The sequence below is a fragment of the Babylonia areolata genome, chromosome 28 (genome assembly GCF_041734735.1).
Source record: "Babylonia areolata isolate BAREFJ2019XMU chromosome 28, ASM4173473v1, whole genome shotgun sequence".
Classification (NCBI taxonomy): domain Eukaryota; kingdom Metazoa; phylum Mollusca; class Gastropoda; order Neogastropoda; family Buccinidae; genus Babylonia; species Babylonia areolata.
The window spans coordinates 3,486,538-3,509,084 of NC_134903.1; the positions used below are offsets into that span (position 1 = coordinate 3,486,538).

A 22,547-nucleotide genomic window follows, 5' to 3' on the forward strand; every position below is an offset into this window, starting at 1 on the left:
CGGATGTTGTGTGAGGCCCTGTTTTAGTATGGTGGTGTGTGAGGTGAGGCCCTGTTTTAGTATGGTGGTGTGTGAGGTGAGGCCCTGTTTTAGCATGGTGGTGTGTGAGGTGAGGCCCTGTTTTAGTATGGTGGTGTGTGAGGTGAGGCCCTGTTTTAGCATGGTGTTGTGTAGCCCTGTTTTAGCATGGTGTTGTGTGAGGCCCTGTTTTAGCATGATATGGTGTCAGCCGTTTTAGCATGGTGTTGTGTGAGGTGAGGCCCTGTTTTAGCATGGTGTTGTGTGAGGTGAGGCCCTATTTTAGCATGGTGTTGTGTCAGGTGAGGCCCTGTTTTAGCATGGTGTTGTGTGAGGTGAGGCCCTGTTTTAGCATGGTGTTGTCAGGTGAGGCCCTGTTTTAGCATGGTATGGTGTCAGCCCTGTTTTAGCATGGTGTTGTGTGAGGCCCTGTTTTAGCATGGTGTTGTGTGAGGTGAGGCCCTATTTTAGCATGGTGTTGTGTCAGGTGAGGCCCTATTTTAGCATGGTGTTGTGTCAGGTGAGGCCCTGTTTTAGCATGGTGTTGTGTGAGGTGAGGCCCTATTTTAGCATGGTGTTGTCAGGTGAGGCCCTGTTTTAGCATGGTATGGTGTCAGCCGTTTTAGCATGGTGTTGTGTGAGGTGAGGCCCTGTTTTAGCATGGTGTTGTGTGAGGTGAGGCCCTATTTTAGCATGGTGTTGTGTCCTTAGGGAAGGGCACTTTTCTCTGCTTTTCCTGACTCCACCCAGGTGTGAATGGAGGACAGACTTTTGGTTTGGGAAGGTTGAAATGGCGGAAGGATAGGATTGGGCCCCATCTCCCTGTGCCTCGACCCAGACACAGTGGATATAGATTCACTGCCATAAAAGGATGTTGGACCTTTAATGTGGTTTATTTTTAATGTTACGGTCTCATTTTACTGAAATTCTCACATTCATAACTGTGATATGAATTACATTCAGGTTTCTCCCATTTAGACTCAATGCCTTTATACGGCAGGTATTTTCCCGACCTCATTATATGTAAACCAAACATTATAGACAGTAGTTAATATATAGTATTATGCATGTACCAAAATTTGGACATCGTAATGATGGTGATGAGTAGTATATGAATGATCACAAGGATTGTTATATTTTGATCACTGTGGTAATGATGGTAGTGATGAGTGAAGAGCAAGGTATTTCTTTTCTATAGCTCACTTTGTTTCTAGCACACTCAGGGTTCCCAGGTGGTGGGCATGAAGCCAAAAAAGGACCTTTAAAGGACTTTATAAGGACCTCAAATCAGTTTAAAAGGACCTTTGCCGACATGACTTTACAGTACACCCCAATCTATTTGACATGCAGAACAGCAGACACTTACCTCTCATAAACGGAAGAACAGCTAATCCCATTTGACTGTCGTATTTAGTCTTTGCAATTCACGTCACTGTAGGCTAGGCCTAAGCAAAGCAGCAGCAGCAGGCGTGACTCACAGCCACTGTACCACGCTTCGCGTCTGCCACCGAGCAGAAAGCGCACTACTGTTAGGGCCTAGGCCTATAGGCTGTATCCTCCTACAGTAAGTACTGAGTTTCAGACGATCGCGTCGGCATCTTTCAACACGCTTTGCAACTTGCGGTTTTGGTGTCGAAGATGTTTCAGTTTCGTTCTCAAGTCTCTTTCTCTTCATAAAACAGGACTTAACAGTACCTTTGAAAAATTAAAAGGACCTCCTGATGAGTTAAAAGGACCAACTTGCTGAATCAAAGCACTTAAAAGGCCTTTTGACCAAAATCCAATTCTTAAGGACTTAAAAGGACTTGAAAGGACCCTACAAACCTTGACACTGGTTTTCTTTCTGTCACCTCTTCCTTTGTTATTTTCTGTCTTGCTGGTTTCTTCACTTATTTTTTCCCCCAGAAAGCCTGGACTATTTCTTTGTCTTTTTTAGGACTTGGTGATGGGGACTGTTCTGTTTGCACCCATGAGGCATGAGGTGCCCATTGGCAACTTTTTAAATTGTCTGCCTTTTATTATGTTGTTTTGTTGTTGTTGTTTTTTGGGTGGTTTTTTGTTGTTTTTTGTGGGGGTTTTTTTTTGGGGGGGCCAGGGGGGTATTGTGTATAATTATGTTTATGTTCAAATTAGTATTAGGCATGATAGAAAGAATAATGGTGATACGACTTTTTGCATGCTGTAATGTGGCCTTTTGGCAGAACTGGTTTTAGGGGTTGGACTTTTCTAATCCTGTGTTCTCATGAGGTCAGGGTTCAAGGCCCTGTTTCGGCATGGTGTTGTGTGTGTCTCTTTGGGAAGACACGCTACTTTCTTTGCTTCAACCAGGTGTGAATGCGTAGCATACTTCGTTTGGGGAAAGCTAAAATGTTGGAAGGAGATTGCTAGGCCCCACCTTCCTATGCCAAGCCCTGGACACAGTGGATATGAATTCACTGCCTTCCTATGCCAAGCCCTGGACACAGTGGATATGAATTCACTTCACCTAAAAGCCGTAAAAGGCTATGGACCTTTATCCCTTTTTTTATATATATTTTTTACCATGTTCTGTTATAATGATATTCCATCCGTCCAGTTCTATATATGTTTTGTGATATGGTTTTGAGTCACTCATCAACTAATTTTTTTTTCTATTATTGTTAAGGTTTACAAATACTGAGTACACTCGTTTAAACAGAATAAAGGAAATTTCACTGTTGAAAAAATAATCACATTATGTGTGTATGTGTGTATGTGTGTGTGTATTTGTGCATGGTTGTGTGTGTGTGTGTGTGTGTGTGTGTGTGTGCAAAATCAAATCAAACTGATATAATAGGAGAGAGTGAACGCACACACACACACACACACACACACAGAGTTCTAAATTGGTGGTTAGTTGTTTTAATTTTTAACTTTATTGAAAGTGCACATTGATAACATATGTCAGTCAGGGTCATATGTACAGGTTCACATACTCTCTCTTTGTTTTTGTCTGTCTCTGTATGTCTTCTGTCTATCAATCCATGTTAATGTCTTATCTATCTGCATATGTCTTTCTATGACTCGGCCTTTATTTCTGTATCAGTCTGAATGTGTATCTGTATGTCTCTCTAGCTGTTTTTGCAGTGGGAATTCATTTACACCATAGTCTTTTGCAAAGGAATATGACTCTCAGACTAGGAGGCAAGACTGCACTGGTTCTTAGTGCTGCAGTCTTGGGGGCTGGTTGGCCGAGAGAGTGGGGATGTAACCTGTGAAAGACACTCTATCTCCACTATAATCAAATTCTAGCCCAGATAGTTGGGATAGCAGCTGCCTCCTTTGCTGTTCTGACAGTCACAGTCGGACACAACCAACTTTCATACAGAGTCTGTCAAGACTAGTCTTTTCTTACTATTTATTCATTCGTTAATTTTATTTATCTTAAGTGTCTTTCTATTATTGTATCTATCTGGTTACATACATGTGTGCCACGTGCGTTAAAAAACGACGTCTATTTCAGTGTTGGTGTTTTACCGTGGGGTCAAATCTGGTTAGCCCTTATCAACCCTGGGGTATAAGACTAACACAGAATGATCTCTGGAGTTAACCTTCAACTAGTCAGAATTGAATTCCCCTACCGCCACCCCCCCCTTCCCTCCCCCTGTTGGATTCTACCTTAGGCGTGTTCCTTACACACTAGTAAAGCAAGGTCTTCGCCAGACACGCTGGGAAGGTGCGTTTCTTTTTTCTACCTCACGGCAAGAGTGGAGAGTTTTCTTTTGAGTCTAGCTAGGTAGCCTTCAGAGCAACTGTGCGGCAAGGTAAGCGTAAAATCTACTTACAGCCCCGCCTTGTATTCGTTTCATTGCGCATGTACTCCATGCCCCTATAGCCACTCGTTCTCCCGCCACAAGCACGATAAAGAAACACGTCTCTTGTCTCGTAATGGACATGGGCTAGCTTGACATGATCCCCTCTGGTGAATATGGCCCACATACAATAAATACAGGTGATTAAAGCAGAATTCCCACCTGCTTACTTCTGTTCAGTTGTAATGGATATAGGAGGATAATAATTATGATAATACTCTATATAGTATTTATATGTCGCAAACCCTCCATGTAATGGGCTCTATGCGTCTCACATGAAACAATACATATACAATAGTGCTAGTGCATTATATATCACACAAGAGCACATGAGGACAGAGAAGTGGAAAAACAAAATCTATATACACCAGTTCACTACTACAAATTGCAGATATGAATAATAACAAGGAAAAGGCACAAAATAACCCTATACACACAGAGACACGCACACAGACACACTGACACACACACACAGCAAACACCGACCCACAAACACACACACCACAGGAATATTCCAATGGAGGGGGGAAACAGGGAGTGATGATGTAGAGGAGGGAGGAGGAGACAAAGGACTTTGCTTCATCACATCGAAAGGCCACTTTGAACAGGTGGGTCAAAAGTTTTCTTTTGAAGGAATACAGAGTAGGTGAGTTACGGAGTTCCCAAGGAAGACAATTCCACTGAGACAGAGGAGGGTGTGAAGGCGAGCCCAGAATTCCAAACCCCCTTTCAATAGCGGCACAGTTTGTGTGCGCAGCACAAGATTAAAAGCGCACATTAAAGATCCTGTAATCTGCGTTAGCGTTCAGTGAGTTATGGAAACAAGAACATATACCCAGCATGCCCACCCCTGAAAACGGAGTATGGCTGCCTACACGTTGGAGTAAAAACGGCCATACATTTAAAAGCCCACTTGTTTGCAAACGACTGAACATAAGAGTTGCAGCCCACGAACAAAATAGAAGTGAAGCGGTATCAAACCCATACAAAGGCAGTAATTTCAAACTTGTGGTGAGTAGGCGGTGGGTTGTAGGTTAATTTTGATCAGCCACAAATAAATGACCCTGGGCATTATTAGAGGAGAGCCCAGAATGCCCCTGGGGGTATAATCCAGAAGGGGGAAGGGTGGTAGTTTCTGGTCGTAACAACAGCAATAATATGCATGAGATGAGAAGTCTCAGTCTCAATGGGAAATCACAATATATATATATATATATACACACACACGCTTTTTTTGCTTTTTTTTTTTTTTTTTACATTTGATCGCTGTGCTTTCAATGGTATCAGAGGTCAGAGAAAAAAATTCTGTACAATATCACTTTTTTTCTTTCTTTTTATTTTATTTCAAGTTTGTTTGTAAAGAGAGATAAATACAAGAGGACAACACATGACACAAAGCGCAGTGCAATGCAATTCACTACCGTAATACATGCGGCTGGAGCTGCACCTCAGTATAATTATTTCTGAACTTTTAAGCTGATACATTCATTCAAGGTCTCTCCGCTCTTCCGCTGACGATAGAATCCTTCACGTCCCCAAACAATACAGAGCAGAGAGGAACCTTCACACGGCGAGACAGCTTTTAGTTCTACAACTGCACACACCTGCACTTCACTGCCCTCTTCAGTCCGTCGCAGTCCATAATAATAATAATGGTATTTATATAGCGCTGAATCTTGTGCAGAGACAAACCAAAGCGCTTTCGCACCAGTCATTCAGACGCATGCATAACTCTAAAACTGTAGAAACTAAAGACAAGGAAGGGCAGGCAAGGGAGGCTATTTTTGGAAGAGGTGGGTTTTAAGGCCAGACTTGAAAGAGATGAGTGTGGAGACTTGACGAAGCGAAAGAGGAAGTTCATTCCAATCGCAAGGTCCAGAGACAGAGAAAGAACGGCGGCCAACAGTCGAGTGTTTGAATCTGGGTATGCGTAAACAGAGTGGATCCGAAGCCGATCATAGTGAGCGAGATGGAGTGTAGAGGTGAAGGCAGCCACAGAGATAGGAAGGGGCAGTCCTTCACTCAAATGTCATTTCAAACGAATCGAAAAACATCCCTTTTCAAGCAGTCTCTACAAAAAAATAAAAAATAAGGCACCCATTCCATATCTGTGTTCTATGGATCAATATTTCTTTCTTTCTGCCACGTATGCTTGTGTGTGCATGCATGCACGCATGTGTGTGTGTGTGTGTGTGTGTGTGTGTGTGTGTGTGTGTGCGCGCGCGCGCGTGCGTGCGAGCGGCGCTTTGTGTCTGGGTGACGTGCTTTTGTTAGGCGCTTTGAGACGTTTTGAGAGTGCTGCATAAAAATGTACTATCATTATATGCAGTTGAAAGTGAAACCGCAACATCCCCCCCCCCCCCCCCCAACCCCCTCATGTCGTTTTTAGACCAGTTCACATTTAGGTCCAGGAAAGCGCAGTGGCAGAGTCAGACTTTGATCCAGCGATCACCAGTGATAGGGTTCATGACTGCATTGCAGCATGGTGTTGTGTCCTTTGAGAAAGGCCCTGACCACTGGTTTGTCCTCACTTCCAGCCAGGTGGGAGCATTTGGGTACCTGACCTCGGGTCGGGGGAAAGGTCAAGTCAGTGGAAGAAGAGAAGTGGGCCCCGCCTTCCTGTGCCGAGTCTCAGACACAGTGGGTATGAATTCACTGCCCTGATGGTCGTGGCTATGAGGGGACATGAAGTTCCTATTGGGGGCTTACACACAAGACAAAAGCAACAGAGTCACCTCTCACCAGCCACCGTGGCAAAGTGGTCAGCATCGTGGACTGATAGCTGGTTCAAATCACAGCACAGGTGGGGGGAGGGGTTTCAGCACGCGGCTGGCTCCTACCCATAGCCGAGTGTGCAAGTGATGGGCTTAAATGGGAAGACTGGGACCACACTGTCGAGTACCGTCCACTTCACGGATGCGTCTTTGGTCTGGGTGTGTTGCTTAAATTTTCTGACCAACGCTGCAAGTGTCGGTACCTCTCGGGCCTGTTTATCATTTCTAAAGGACGCGCCTTGTCACGAAATCCCGAACCTAAATGGACCTCCACAGCAGCATTGTCATCCTCCTTCTTCATCATCAGCACAAAAAAAAGAAAAAAAAAGAAGAAAAAAACACACACAAACAAACTAAAACCTCCCAAATTCTAGGATTCAGAATAAGAGTCTTTGGAGTAATGCAAATGAAATGCTGCAGATGACGGGGCATCAACAACAGAAAGGCTGAACAGCACACAGCACAGTGCAGAAAAGAACAGTATCATACAGTTTGTTCTGTGCATATCATTATTCGGAAGAGGCAATGAACCGAGGTTCCTTATACAGCATGCACTTGGCAAATGTAAAAGAACCCATGACAACAAAAAATGGTTGTCTCCAGTAACACCAACATGAGTTCTGCACTGCGAGTGTGGCAACGTGAGTTCTGCACTGTGGCAACGTGAGTGATCTCCCCTAGGATGGCAGCCCAAATTTCACAAATAAAAATCTGCCGAGACAAAAAGTAATACAATACAATACGATCAGTGGTGCAGGACAGTGCAATGACAGGGAGGCCAACACAGTATATGGGGTGTGGGGGTCGGGGGTTTTGGGGGGGGGATCCCCTTCAGGGCAGTGAATTCAAATTCACAGGAAAGCGGGTGGGGCCCAATCCCCTTCTTGCCCCACTTTTACCTTCCCCAACCGAAATCAGATAGCACGTACCTGAATTGACACCTGGGTGGGGTGAGCAACACCGGAGTCAACACCTTTCCCAAGGACAGTATCAGTATCAGTGTCAGTAGCTCAAGGAGGCGTCACTGCATTCCGTCAGACAAATCCATATATGCAGCGTAACCCAACGCGCTTAGTCAGGCCTTGAGGGGAAAAAAGAGAGGTAAATATCTAGAAAAAAGAAACAGATAAGATAATAATAATAATAATAATAATAATAATAACAGATGAAAATAAAATAAAAAGACAATAATGATAATAAATGAGCATACTTTATCAATTATTATTATTAACACTGGTAAATAAACAAATAAGCAAATACATGTAAAACACACAGCGGCCTGCACACACACACACACACACACATACACGCACGTGAATAGAGCTCTCCTCGGTGACACATGCATACACTTACACACTCACACACACACAAACACAAGCTGCCACTGATTGGCCACAAGTGGGGTGGGAAAAGATTTCTGGTGCCACTGAGGAACGTGGCGTCCAGCGTGTTGCTCAGTATACTGTATTTGGAAAAGCCCACAGGACTCTGATCCCATGGACAACACAACGATGTGCCGAAAACGGGGGCCTCGAACCCCGATCACTATTGACTACACACTGGATCACAAGTCCAACAGCTAACCGAATCTGGCGCATCCATGGAACCGATAGTAACAGTAGCAACACAACATAACACAATAATAATAATAGTGGAGTGATGGCCTAGAGGTGAAGCGAGAGAATCTGAGCACACTGGTTCAAATCACACTGGCAGTTGCCAGTGTTTTCTCACCCTCCACTAGACCTTGAGTTGTGGTCTGGACGCTAGTCATTCGGATGAGACGATAAACCGAGGCCCCGTGATCAGCATGCACTTAGTGCACGTAAAAAAAACACGGCAACAAAATGGTTGTCCCTGGCAAAATTCTGTAGAAAAATCCACTTGGATAGGAAAACAAAACTGCACGCATGAAAAAAAAAAAAAAAAAAAGGGTGGCACTGTCAGTGTACGACGCACTCTCCCTGGGGAGAGCAGCCCGAATTTTCAAACAGAAAAATCTGTTGTGACAAGAAAAGAGCGATACAAATACAATACAAATACAACACCCCCCCACACCCACCCACCCACCTCCCAACTCCCTACCCCACACCCTCACCCCTCCCTCCAGCCACAATCAGAACCCCCACTCCCATCCCCACCCACCCCCCACACCTCCTCCACCAACCCTTCATGTCACGTCATCATGAACGAGGTCTCAGACTCGAGAAAGTCGCGCGGCCTGCTGTTGCCATGCCGCCGCGTCTCCCGGATCATGACCAACGTGTAGATGAAAGGGTTGATGGCTGAGTTGAGCGGGAGCACAGCCACGCTCAGCGCCGTGTCGATGTGGCGGGGCATGCGCGCTCCTCCGCCGGAGGCCATAAACCCTACCAGGCAGACCGGAAACCAGCACAGGAAGTCGGTCAGGGCGATGGCGATCAGCCGCTTGGTGATGGAGCGCTCCAGGGACATGTAGTCGCTGTTGACGCCCAGGGTCTTGTGCCGCCTGGCCCTGACGGAGCAGTAGATGAGCGCCTGGCCCACAGCGATGATGAGGAAGAGGACGAAGTTAAGCATGATGAGCACCGCGAAAGAGTAGTCCCTGCCGTCGAAAGACCGGGCGTTGGTAGGTAAGGGGAGGCAGGTGCCCGTCTCTCCGTAGAACCTGCAAAATACAGAATACCATATAATCTCTGTAGAACCTGCAGAATACACGATACTGTATCATCTCTGTAGAGCCTATGGAATACTGTATTCTCTTTGTGGAACCTACAGAACACTACTGATTATCTCCGTAGAACCTACCGGACACTGTATTATCTCCGTAGAACCTACAGAACACTGTATTATCTCCATAGAACCTACAGGACACTGTATTATCTCTGTAGAACCCACAGAATACTGTATCATCTCCGTAGAATCTAAAAAATACTGTATTATCTCTGCAGAACATAACAATACTGAGTATTATATTATCTCTGGAGAACCTACAGAATATTGTATTATCTCCGTAGAATCTGTAAAACCCCTACAATACAGAATACTGTATTATCACCATAGAACCCACACAATACAAAATACTGTATACTGTCGAACCTATACTGTAGAACCTACACAACACAGAATACTTTATTAACTTGGTAGAACCTACACAACACAGAATACTTTATCAACTCGGTAGAACCTACACAACACAGAATACTTTATCATCTCTCCGTAAAACTTGCACACAATAGAAGTGAAGGTAAAGAGTCTCATAGCCTTTGTACAGCCATCTGTGCAGTGAAAATGTCTATCCACTGTATCTTGGGCTCGGCACAGGAAGGAGGGGCCCAGTACTCACCTCACAGAATATCTATCATAACCTAAAACAGAATTCTCTATGGTGTTAAAGGTCCCACCACCTTTTACAGCTATCATGGCTGTGAATTCATATCAATCTCTATGGTTCAGTAAAGGAAAGCAAGGGCCACTGCGCCATTTTAACCTTCCCCAACTGAAACCAGGTACCCGTTAACACCTGGGTGTGGGTGGAGTGAGGAAAATCAGAGTTAAATACCTTTCCTCAGGAAACAACACCACGCCGAAACAGGGCCTCGAACCCTGATCACTGTGGAACCCTGTCGGATCAGAAATCCAACTCCTGACTGATACTGCCAGGGCACCTCTTTGTTCACTGTGCATGCCACATCAACGATGTACGAGAATCGCAGTCATTCGATATGAAGTAGTCATAAACCTCTTATGCAATAACCATAATCATCCATATGCAACAACCACAGTAAAAGAATGGACATATTCTATCAAACTATAAACAGACATAGACGAATGCCAAGTTGTTAGAGCACTGGATTCCTGCCCAAGTTCTTGAGTTGGACTCCTGGTTTTGGCGCACCTGATGGGTTAATGAAGGGTGGAGATTTGCTCCGATCTCCCAGCTCATCATATGTGCAGACCTGCTTGTACCTGGACCCCCTTCGTATGTACACGCATGCATAATATCAAATACTCATGACAAATATCCTGTAATCAGTGTCAGTGTTTGGTGAGTTATGGAAACAAGAACATACCCTGCATTTACATCCCGAAAAACGGAGTATGGCTGCCAACATAGCTTGGTAAAAACGACCATACACATAAAAGCCCACTCATACGTACGACTTGCAGTGCACGAACGTTGAAGAAAGAGAACAAGAGAAAGAAGAATGCCTATTATCTCCAGAAAGATAAATTCATTCATGCTGTATGTTATACCAACAACATACATGAATCAAAATCATTCAATATGAACACATAAAATACTTGAAAATGCTTAAATGCTAAGCTGACTAAACCTCACATACAATAATCACAATCATACACATGAAGCTATCGCAGGAAGAGAACAGACATAAAACAGCATACAGTAATTAACCCATTCAACCCTAGGGAGTTTACAGCCTCGGCAGGTCCCCCTGCCATACTGACGAAGAAAAAGGGAGACAATATACTGAAATAGACCGGTTTTTCCTCCAAAGTGGCACGTGGGAACACAGCCAGAAATACTGTAGAAGTTAGTTCCCTTTGTTTGCGGTTCGTGCATATGTAGGAACTGCACACCATTTTAACGAAACAAATTTCAACAGGGTTGAATGAGTTAAACACAGACTAAGGATCAACAACCATGATTTTGACTGGAATATGATTAAAACACTGATGCATGATTATTAAAAACCAAGCCATTCGCATACCTCCAGTGTGACTCAATGAGCGGAACAGCCGCCATGAAGACAGCAGCGAACCAGATCATCCAACACGTCAGCTGAGCAGACCCCTTCCGGAAGTGCAGCCGGCTGTTGGGGAACCGGAAGGCTGCCATGCGGTCAATGGTCAGCAGGCAGACGAAGAACGCCGATGCCTCGCAGGAGAGCAGCGACAGGAACCCCGCCGCTTTGCATCCGGCGCTTCTCTCCCATGCATCGCTGTAGATGAAGTAGGAGGACCCGTAGCGGGTGTCCGCCACTCCTATAACCACCAGGTACACACCCATGAGGAAATCAGACATGCACAGGTGAGTGACCATCACCCCACAGCTGTGGCTCTCCTCGTCTTTGTTGATGAACATGCGGTACACAAAACCACCCATGTTCCCACCGAGAGCTAGGGAGGCGAACACGATGAGCAGGACTCTGTAGGCGTTGGAGTACAGCAAGGAATCACACGACGTTGAAGGATCTTCAGGCGCGGAACACCCCTCGAACCCTTCATTGTCCGGAAGGTTGGCAGGGCAGCAGAGCTTCGAGTTCGAAGCAAACATCCGTTGCAGCTGCACCAGCGGAGTGAACACGTCCTCGGTGAAGTCTCTCATGGGGCACCCCCTCATGTCAAGAATGCGCAAGCTACCCAGCAGCTGGAAACCGTCATCCGTAACACACTCCAGCCCTGTGTGGGACAGGTTGAGGATGTGAGGTAGGGGAGGTCAAACGTGGACATGAAATCACTGTCCATCTTGAACATCCAGGCCTGGGAAAGGTCCAGCCGCTCCAGGGCTGGAAGACTCACCAGCTTCTCAGTAAAGGGGAACACCAGGGGATTGCTCCTCAGTGACAGATCCCTCAGGTGAGGAAATTTCATCAGCACGTGGCTCTCTAGCTTCTTGAGCTTGTTGTAGCTCAGGTCCAGGGTGCGCAAGCTGTGCAGCTTGTGGTTCAAACCTTGCAAGGTGGTGATTTTGCACGAAGCCAGGTTCAGGTAAACCAGCGCTCTGTTCTCGTTCACGTGCTCCAGCTTCATGCCGGATTCCTCTGCATGTAGGTAGCGGAGACTTGGGTAATCTTTCCCGTCGAAGGCTTTACTGCAGGTGAAGGTGGTAGGTCCGTACTGGCATGAGCAGGAGTCGGGACAAGTGAAATTACCACAGAAGGATTCGTCATCTCCGAGCGGGCAGTGGCGCACACCGTCACACACGTTACCCAGGTGCACGCACACCCTCACGCCACCCCCGCTCTTCTTTGGGAACGAGGTGCACCGGTAATACCCCGGGCACTGGTAACTCTCACACCCCATTTCGTCCCCTCCCCCGGGACAATCCCGCACCCCGTTGCAGCGCAGGTACACGGGCATGCAGAACAGGGAGCACCTGAAATGGGTGTCGGCCGGACAGGTGAACGACTTCTCCAAAGAACCCCTTGCCACCATCGGGTTGACGTCCCTGACCTTGACCTGGAGGTAGGGGTCACCCAGAACTCTCAGCGTCAGTCCCCCGTGACGGTTGGTGTCCACCAGGGCAGGTGGGGGCAAAGTGTTCAGCAGGGGAGCTAACTCTAGCCGAGGGTCCTCCAGTCCGCCGCAGTAGCGGAGGAACTCGTCTGAGCCGTCGCTGCAGTCTCGGAGTCCATCGCATTGTTTTGCTTTGTCGATACATCGCTGTGATTTGCAACGTGCACGTGACGTGTGTGTGTTGCAGATATGCGCCAGCACATGGGTGAGGGCGGGGATACGGCAAGGGGACGGGGGGGGGGGGGGGGGGGGGGGAATGAAACGTAAATAAGTGAATTATGTTTAGAGCGTAAATAACTTCACGGCATCACATATACATACAGACAGATACGCACATCCCAACATCACCATCGACTACAACCACACACAGACACACACATATATACACACACGCATACAAAGAGAGAGAGAGAGAGGGAGGGTGGGAGAGAAACACGTACACACACAATACACACGCACGGAAAGACAGACGCACCATGGCTCACCTTACCACCACACTTGCAACAACACTTAACCACACAAACATCAGTACGAACCACACACACACACACACACACACGAAGTATTCATCAATCACACACACACACACACACACACACACACACACACACGAAGTATTCATCAATCACTTAAAACCGACATTCATCTGGTTGTAACTACTGTTCTATTTGCGAACAGCTGTCGTCCTGACTTGACAAAGGGGCACCTGCCCCCCAAACATACACACACACACACACACACTGGCTCACATACACAGACTCCATTTCTCTCTCATGAACACACACACACACACACACACACACGCACACACACACACATACATACACACACTCATACAGACACGATCACACACGCGCGCACACAAGTGCGCGCACACACATACACAAGCAAACACACACACGCGCACGTACGCACGGCCACACACACACACACACACACACACACCAGGACAACAACAGACTACTGCTACTAATCTATCTGTTGTCACGAGCGTGAAGCTGTCGTCTGTTCCATCGCGACTCCTACCCCCCATCCCCACCCATCCCCTAACCCCCCACCACCCCCCTCTTACATGATCTCTCTCTTTCTCTCTCACACACACTGTCTCTCTCTCTCTAAACATAATCTCTTTCTCTATTACGCACACTCTAACACACACTCTATCTCTCTCACACACTCTCTGTCTCTCCTTCACTCTTCCTCTCTCTGTCTCTCACAAACACGCTGTCTTCCTAACCCAAACACGCTCTCTCTCTCTCAATACACACACACACACACATATATGTATACACAAAAACACTCCCCCACCCTCTCTCTCTCTCTCTCTCTCTCTTTACCCCCAACCCCAAACACCCTCCCACTCCCACACCACCCACACACACACACGGGCCCTCACCGTTGATCCACTGTCACAGCTGAAGAACACCTGCTCCACCCTCGCCCCAGGACATTCCTCCTCCTCCTCCACCCACACACTCCCACCACCAGCAGGGAACCAACAGAACAGCTCGTCACTACCGTCACCACAGTTCTGGCGCCGGTCACACACACTGGCGAAGGGCACGCGCTGTGTGCCCGTGTCGCACGTGAAATACGGCGGTGGTCGCAGTGGCGGTGGTGGGGAAGAAGAGGCGGAGGAGGAGGAGGAGGGAGGGGTTAAAGGCCATGGGCACTCCTCCCAGGAGGGCAGTGGGTCTCGGAACACGTCTTGCCAGTCACTGGCCCGCTGCTGCTTCTCACGGCTGCCGGGTTTTTCTTGTCCGTGGTGTGGGTGGAACAGCCTGAAATGGGAATGGGGAAAACCTTGGATTTTTTTTTCTTGTGGGGCGGGGGGGGGGGGGGGGGGGAGTGGGGGGGGGGGGGTTCCCACCCAATCATCTGCGCTGTTTCAGGGGCTTTTTTCGGGGGGAGTGGGGGAGTGGGAGGGGGGTGTTCCCACCCTATCATCTGCACTGTTTCAGAGGTGTTTTTTGGGGGGTGGGGTGGGGGTGGGGGTTTCCCACCCTATCATCTGCATTGTGTCAGAGGCTTTTTTTTTGGGGGGGGGGGGGGGGCGGGGCTGCGTGGGGGGTTGGGGGCTGCCCTGTCATCAGCAACGTTTTAGGATTGTTGTGGTTTTTTTGTTTGTTCGTTTGTTTTGTTTTGTTTATGTTTTTGCAATATAATCTGCACCGTTTAAGCGTGGTTGTTTTTCTGCCCTATCATTTGTATCGTTTCAGAGGCGTTTTTTTGTTTGTTTTGTTTTTGGTAGGGGAGTGGATGGGGGTTTGGGGGGTGGGGGTGGGGCTACCCTGTCATCTCCATCATTTCAGGGTTGTTATTTTTTGTTCGTTTGTTTTTTCCTATAATCTGCATCGTTTAAGTATTTTGTGGGGTTTCCCCCCTGCCCTATCATCTGCATCGTTTCAGAGGCTTTTCTTGGGGTGGGGTGGGCGGCTGGCCTGTCATCTGCACCGTTTCTGATTTTCTGTTTCTGTTGTTTGTCAATTTGTTGTTATTTTTTGCCCAATCATCTGCCTCGTTTCAATGGCTTTTTTTTTTCCTGTCTTATCATCTGCATCCTTTCAGTGGCTTTTTTCAGTTTCCTGCCCTATCCTCTGAATAACTTCAGTGGCTTTTTTCAGTTTCCTGCCCTGTCTTCCGAATAACTTCAGTGCCTTTTTTCAGTTTCCTGCCCTATCCTCTGCATCATTTCAGTGGGTTTTTTCAGTTTCCTGCGCTGTCATCTGCATCGTTTCAGTGGCTTTTTTCAGTTTCCTGCCCTATCCTCTGCATCCTTTCAGTGGCTTTTTTCAGTTTCCTGCCCTATCCTCTGAATAACTTCAGTGGCTTTTTTCAGTTTCCTGCCCTATCCTCTGCATCATTTCAGTGGCTTTTTTCAGTTTCCTGCCCTGTCTTCCGAATAACTTCAGTGCCTTTTTTCAGTTTCCTGCGCTGTCATCTGCATCGTTTCAGTGGCATTCCTCCCACTTTCCGAGTCCTTCCAGACACGGTCCCTACCCGGCTTAGTCTGTCGTCAGCAGTCTACAGAGAACTATCAAGTTCGCCTTGTGGCCACACACCAGAAGATGATGATGATATGGACACGTATACAGTGCGTATCATCTGTCAGGTACAAAGCTCTATGCCCTTTACGAACACGGAGTCATTTGTACAACACACTGCCTACCTGGGAAAAGCCCGGACTAATAGCTGTCTTTGGGCGCTCTGGCATCATGTGCGTGCGTGCGTATTTTGTGTATGTGTGTGCTGGTGTGTTTGTGTGTATGCCAGTGAGCGCATACTGAAATCGAATAATGCGTAAGTGCCTATTATCACCTTGTAATTGAACAAACTATATACCAACGAGAAGAAGGAGCCAAGGAAGAAAAAGAAGAAGATGGAGGAGAAGAAGAAGAAGAAAAGTCAGAAACTCACTTTGTTCCGAAACAGTCCAGATCACAGACAGAATCCGCATGCACAAAATGTCCCCCCTCCTCCATCGGACACTTCACCAGCCGGGAAAGATTTTTCTCCAGGGCCTTTTTGTCTCCTCCACAGGGTAGGATGGGGGGTCAGTTACGGTGGGCACCGTCTCCTCGGAAGCCATGTTGGCAGTCTTAGAGCCGCGGTCGTTCCCGTGGTGAACTTGGCAAACGACACGGGTGGTGTGGACTTCATTGCAACCGACGCTGATCAGTTCTGCTGGGTTAATCTGTTATCAGGAGAAATATGGAACGCTGTATTTCACAACCCAAGCCCTGAACAATATGACAATATGGTAAAAATGTCGTCGAACTCAACTCTTACAGTTTCAGTTCAGTTTCAGTTTCAAGAATGTAGCAGAGCGTGGGGACAGACTCTTACGGTGTGGTGGTGGTGGTAGTTGTTGTAGTAGTTGTTGTTGTTGTTGTAGCAGCAGCTGCTACAGCAGAAGTGGTATTAATGATATTGAGCAGCAACAGTAGAAGCGACAGTAGTAGCAACAGCAGCAGCAACAACAACAATTGAAGGAGAAACAGTAGCAGCAGTGACAATAACTACTGGAACTAGTTATAAACCTACAGCAAGTATCAACACATTGATACGTTTACATTTGCCTTGCTTCTCCTCTTCATAATCATAAACATTAGCAACCTCATCTTCATCCTCCTCATCATCTTCGTCTTCTTCTTCCTTGCATTTTCTCTCCTCTTTCCTTCCCTTCTGTCTTGGTATCGTTTTTCGCACCGTCTTTGATGACCCATGATTTAAACAAGTAGATATAAAGTTTTCCACTGACAATTACTATGCCTTCCATGTCTTCGTCTTCTACTTATTTCCTTTCTTTAATTTCCACTTGTCCTGCTTTCTAGCATTTTTCTTCTCTCGTTATTACCTTCATTATGTATATCGTCTTTCATTCGTGTATCGTTTTTCCTAGTGCCTGAGTCCATGATATAGTCCCGTTGGTATCAAGTTTTCCCCCTGACTCTACGCTCTCTGTCTCTGTGTCGCGGGGTGGTTGGAAGGTGGTCGATAACGAAGACACTGGCAAAAGAATCGCTTCGGGTTTGTCAGCAGGTGTGTGTGTGTGTGTGTGTGTGTGTGTGTGTGTGTGTGTGTGTGTGTGTGTGTGTGAGTGCGTACGTGACACACAAACACACACATACACAAACGTGAAAACAAGAAAAAAGATACATATCCACATTTCCACCCCCCACCCCACCCCCACCCCACACACAGAGAGACACATACATACATACACACGTACACGTACACACGCGCGCGCGCGCATTCGCACACAGACTCAAACACAGATGCACGCACGCATACATACACACACAAACACAAATACAAAGACACACACACATACACACATTCACTCACTCTCTCACTTATTCACGCACTCCTCTCCTAACTTCTAAAATGATGACATTTAAAATGTGAAGATTTATACTTCATCAAGAATGTCTGTAGACAATGTGAAGACTTATACTTCAACAAGAATGTCTGTAGACAATGTGAAGACTTATACTTCAACAAGAATGTCTGTAGACAATGTGAAGATTTATACTTCAACAAGAATGTCTGTAGACAATCAGTAGTATGTGTGATGGGACATGAAACCAATGATAATGATAATGATAATAATGATATTAATATATTGTACTTATATGGTGCAAACACCCCATAGAATGGGCTCTAAGCGTCTCACATGAGTGAATACACATACAATAGTGCATTATACCACACAAGAGCACGTGAGGACATAGATGTGGAAAAACAAAATCTACATATACACCAATACAGCACTACAAATTGCAGATATGAATAATCACAGGAAAAAGACACAAAACACATCACACACACACACACACACACACACACACACACACACTACACATTCCTCCACTTACCGCAGTGAAAGCGGTACACACAGGAGTGGAAGTGGGGGCGGTCAGACGAACATCTCTCAGGAAGAACGCCACTGTGCCATCAGTCCACTGACCCAGTCCCTCGTACAGAGGTACCCGGTCATACCTCATACACAGACACATGCACGCACACACGCACGTGCGCGCATACACACACACACACACACACATGCACGCACGCATGCATGCACATACACACGCAAACACACACACACAAAGAGAGAAAAGATACATATCAATAGAGAGAGAGAGAGAGAGAGAGAGAGATGTAACCACAGAGAGAGAGAGAAATTTTTATGTGCAAGTGACTCTTCCAAAGGTTAGGTAAAAAATACTTTAAAACTCTGGGTGTGGCTCTCCGATATTATGTGTTTACTGGACTGAAATAGATTCTTCAATTAATATGCACTTGCTTCTTTGTTGAATCTCGATACAAATGAGTTCACCTTTATCCTGTTGGATAATGCATGAATCTACCTTCATCTGATTGTATTACAGAACGTATTTGACAGTTTCCAGTCAGCGAATGTCGTTGGAACTTTGCCATTTTACTGTTATTTTCACCTAACCTTACTGCACGATGTTTGCTCGAGTAACCAGTAGCCCTCTTTTACAGATACAGGGAAGTGTAATTCTGTGGTTTCAGGATCCTGCCTTGCACCTTTTTTGCCACCCTCTTAGCCCATTCAAAACAAAACAAACAAACAAACCCAAGACACACACCAACAAACTAAGGCTTTCGTGAATAGATGCCTACACCGTGTGGAACACCATCGCAGATGGAGATGTGCCAACGTAGTCATTCGGATGATGCACCTTGCACTCGTAAAAAACCCACGACAACAAAAGGGTTGTCCTTGTAAAATTCAGCAGAAGAGTTGCATTTGATAGTGAAGTAATACACTTGCATGCAGGAAAAAAAGGGCATGGCACTGCACTATGGTGACACGCTCTCCACTGGGAAAGCAGCCAGAATTCCACACAGAGAAATCTGTTGTGACAACAGAAAAAGTAATGCACTACAATGCAACTCACCCTGGAGCACTGAATTTCCCAAACTGAAGTCCAACGTACAACAGCGAAAAGGCACCGGCTCCTTGGAACTCACTGCTGTTCACGAAATCAATCAAGGCCTGCCACTCTCGTGGTGTTTTCAGGGCAGGAAGAGTAGCGTTCCCTTTGCGACACCAACAGTCCGCCATTGCCCAGCTTTTCTTGTGACGTTTTTTCTCGGGGCTGAGGATTTTAAAGCATACACCGCTGTACCAAACCAACCCGTCCCCTTTGCAGTTGCCCTCTCGTGTTTTTTCCGGGCTTTTAAAATCAGGCCAAGGCCAGTTTGGGGGAAGTTGTCTTTCTGGCAATTCTTTTCCTGATGCTCCCTTCTCTGCGTCGAAAAACGTCAGCCATAATTTAAAACCCACTGCGTATGCTCCTGAATTGTAAGTCTTCTTCTTCGTGCTGAAGTGGAAGTCTATTGCGCGAGCAGCCGTTACGACAGGAAGTGGCCTCTCACTTCCGCAAATATCCCAAAGGAGACTTTTAGAGTCGGATTCGTCGACCACAAAGACTGCCAACGTGTCGTCACTGACAGAGTTGCAGATTTTGTTGTTGGTGATGGTTGTGGTGGTGGTGGTGTGTTTAAGTAGGTTCAGATGCTGAACGGCAATGCGAACAACTTTTCCCTTGGGTACCTCCACTCTTTCCCAGACGTCCAATGCCGGTGGGTAGTTTTCCCCATTTCCCCATTTCGGGGACTGAAGATACCCTGTGGTCAGAGAGACAATCCATCAGTTCAACAATTAGCAATAACTAATTCCAACAAACAAACACCACTAATTACTATTCCGTTGTTAACTATATGATAGATCCGCAAAATCTGCTTAAAAACAATAAAAATTGAAATTAAAAAAAAAAAGTTACTGATTTTGCTGCCAATCTCTTTGATGCCATGCTATCTGTTGAAGCTTATCCTTTAGAATAAGCTCAGTTTTGCCAGAAATGGCTGCACTACACAAGCGAACAATCTCCTGATCACTGATGCTGAAAGTACAACGAATGTTTGCACAAGTGATTGAATGACTCATGTGATCTCATTGACGTGCTGCGCGATAATGACGTAGAAAACGCAAAGAAAAGGGTTTTAACCGGACTCCTCGGAAGAAAGATTTTGAACAGATTGTTGCAATACGACTTCAAAGAGAAAAGAAAGTACCGGTCCATGATTTTTTAATTAAGGTGTTCAGCGTATCATGTTTGTTTTTGTTTGTGGCTTGTGTTGTTGTTTTTGACTCACTTGTGTAAACAAAGTGAGTCTATGTTTTAACCCGGTGTTCGGTTGTCTGTGTGGGTGTGTGTGTGTGTGTGTGTGTGTGTGTCCGTGGTAAACTTTAACATTGACATTTTCTCTGCAACTACTTTGTCAGTTGACACCAAATTTGGCATAAAAATAGGAAAAATTCAGTTCTTTCCAGTCATCTTGTTTAAAACAATATTGCGCCTCTGGGATGGGCACAAAAAAATAAACAATGAAGCCTAATTATATGCAAACTGCATTTACTGTTATATTTATATTTTTTGTATTCTCTAAACTTGGCACTTTGATCTGATATTCTGACCCAACAGCTAGAGCAGTCATTATTATCATTTTTTGTTCAAACAGGAACTTCTTTTGCTAAGCATGGAAGTTTTATTTATTTTGCAAACGTTTTGGTGCAGATAGTAAAAAAGGGAAATTACTCTGTAATGCTAGGGGAGTTTATTTGCTTTAAACTGATCTTTCTCATCTTAAAACATTACATTTTGAAATTATACTCAATACATAAAAAGCTTGGATTTTTTTAAGTGTATCACAAGTGAGTCTTGAAGGCCTTGCCTCTCTTGTTTGTTGATGTTGTTAATTTTGTTTGTTTGTTTCTTTGTTGTTTTTTTCGTGCATTAATGTTATAAGGGTCACAGTTGATAACTGATTTCTTGTGCAAAAACCAACACAAACATATAAATACTCACAGCCTATTTGCTTCTATTTGTTGTGTTTAGTCGTAATATCCATAATTCCTTTGATGGGTCTTACGACAAATAAAGAGTCAGAGTCAGAGTCACTCACTCTCTCTCTCTCTCTCTCTCACACAGAGATAGAGAGAGAGAGAGAGAGAGAGAGAGAGAGAGAGAGAAACTCAGAATTCATGGACACATAGGGAGAGAGAGACAGAGACAGAGAATAACGATTTCAATCAATATTGACCCTTTTTTTCGGATTATGGGGGGTGAGTAAAGTCGCGAACACAGTGCGCAAAGGGACACGCAAACGCACACCTCAAAATCGAAAATTTCACGCATCAAAATGCGCACATTCCTGCACAAAAGGACGCAGGCTTTGAAACACTGGGTCTGGTGAAGTAAAAATGGCCCCAGTTTCAGTTTCAGATTCAAGGAGGCTTCGGAGCATGCAGGCTGATCCATGTAACCCGCACCTCGTCTGCTTTAGATTTTTGTTTAGTGGAGGGGGAATTGTTTGGGGGGTAGCAGATGCCGTACCTACACATAGACTCAATGCACTGCTCTGATCTTCAGTATCCATTTTGTGAAATACTCATCTTTCCACCTTGACTGCTCAATTTCAGGTGAAACGAGATCAGTATGGCCAGAATTTCAGGTGAAACGAGATCAATGTGGCCTGAATTTCAGATTTCAGGTGCAGTCACTATTTTTGTGCACTTGTCGATGGTGTCACTGGTTTTGTTGAACAAACGTAAAGCAATCCCAAGATGGGGAGTCCAAATACAGAATGGTGACTGACATCCTGATCTGTAAGCTTCTGTCTTACCTCAGTGAGGTGACAGCCCCTTCACTGACATCCTGACCTGTAAGCTTCTGTCTTACCTCAGTGAGGTGACAGCCCTTCACTGACATCTTGACCTGTAAGCTTCTGTCTTATTTCAGTGAAGTGACAGCCCTTCACTGACATTCTGACCTGTAAGCTTCTGTCTTACCTCAGTGAGGTGACAGCCCTTCACTGACATCTTGACCTGTAAGCTTCTGTCTTATTTCAGTGAGGTGACAGCCCTTCACTGACATTCTGACCTGTAAGCTTCTGTCTTATCTCTGTGAGGTGACAGCCCTTCACTGACATCCTGACCTGTAAGCTTCTGTCTTATCTCTGTGAGGTGACAGCCCTTCACTGACATCCTGACCTGTAAGCTTTTGTCTTATCTCAGTGAGTTGACAGCCTTTCACTGACATCCTGACCTGTAAGCTCTGTCTTACTTCAGTGAGGTGACATCCCTTCA

At 45.7% G+C, this 22,547-nt stretch overlaps 2 protein-coding genes across 2 annotated transcripts; both read right to left on the minus strand.

Annotated features, from left to right (window-relative positions):
• Window positions 1-7,627: 7,627 nt before the first annotated feature.
• Window positions 7,628-11,974, minus strand: LOC143302126 (G-protein coupled receptor GRL101-like). Its single transcript, XM_076616673.1, has 3 exons — window positions 11,335-11,974; window positions 8,790-9,269; window positions 7,628-7,703 (listed from the first exon to the last, which is right to left on the minus strand). The coding sequence occupies exons 1-2, from the start codon at window positions 11,964-11,966 to the stop codon at window positions 8,798-8,800; spliced, it is 1,104 nt and encodes a 367-aa protein (XP_076472788.1). The 5' UTR covers window positions 11,967-11,974; the 3' UTR covers window positions 7,628-7,703; window positions 8,790-8,797.
• Window positions 11,975-11,982: 8 nt separating this feature from the next.
• LOC143301755 (uncharacterized) lies at window positions 11,983-19,996 on the minus strand. Its single transcript, XM_076616142.1, has 6 exons — window positions 19,294-19,996; window positions 18,241-18,364; window positions 16,280-16,556; window positions 14,259-14,643; window positions 12,085-13,009; window positions 11,983-11,993 (listed from the first exon to the last, which is right to left on the minus strand). Exons 3-6 carry the CDS (start codon window positions 16,342-16,344, stop codon window positions 11,983-11,985), a joined length of 1,386 nt encoding a protein of 461 aa, XP_076472257.1. The 5' UTR covers window positions 16,345-16,556; window positions 18,241-18,364; window positions 19,294-19,996.
• Window positions 19,997-22,547: the final 2,551 nt, after the last annotated feature.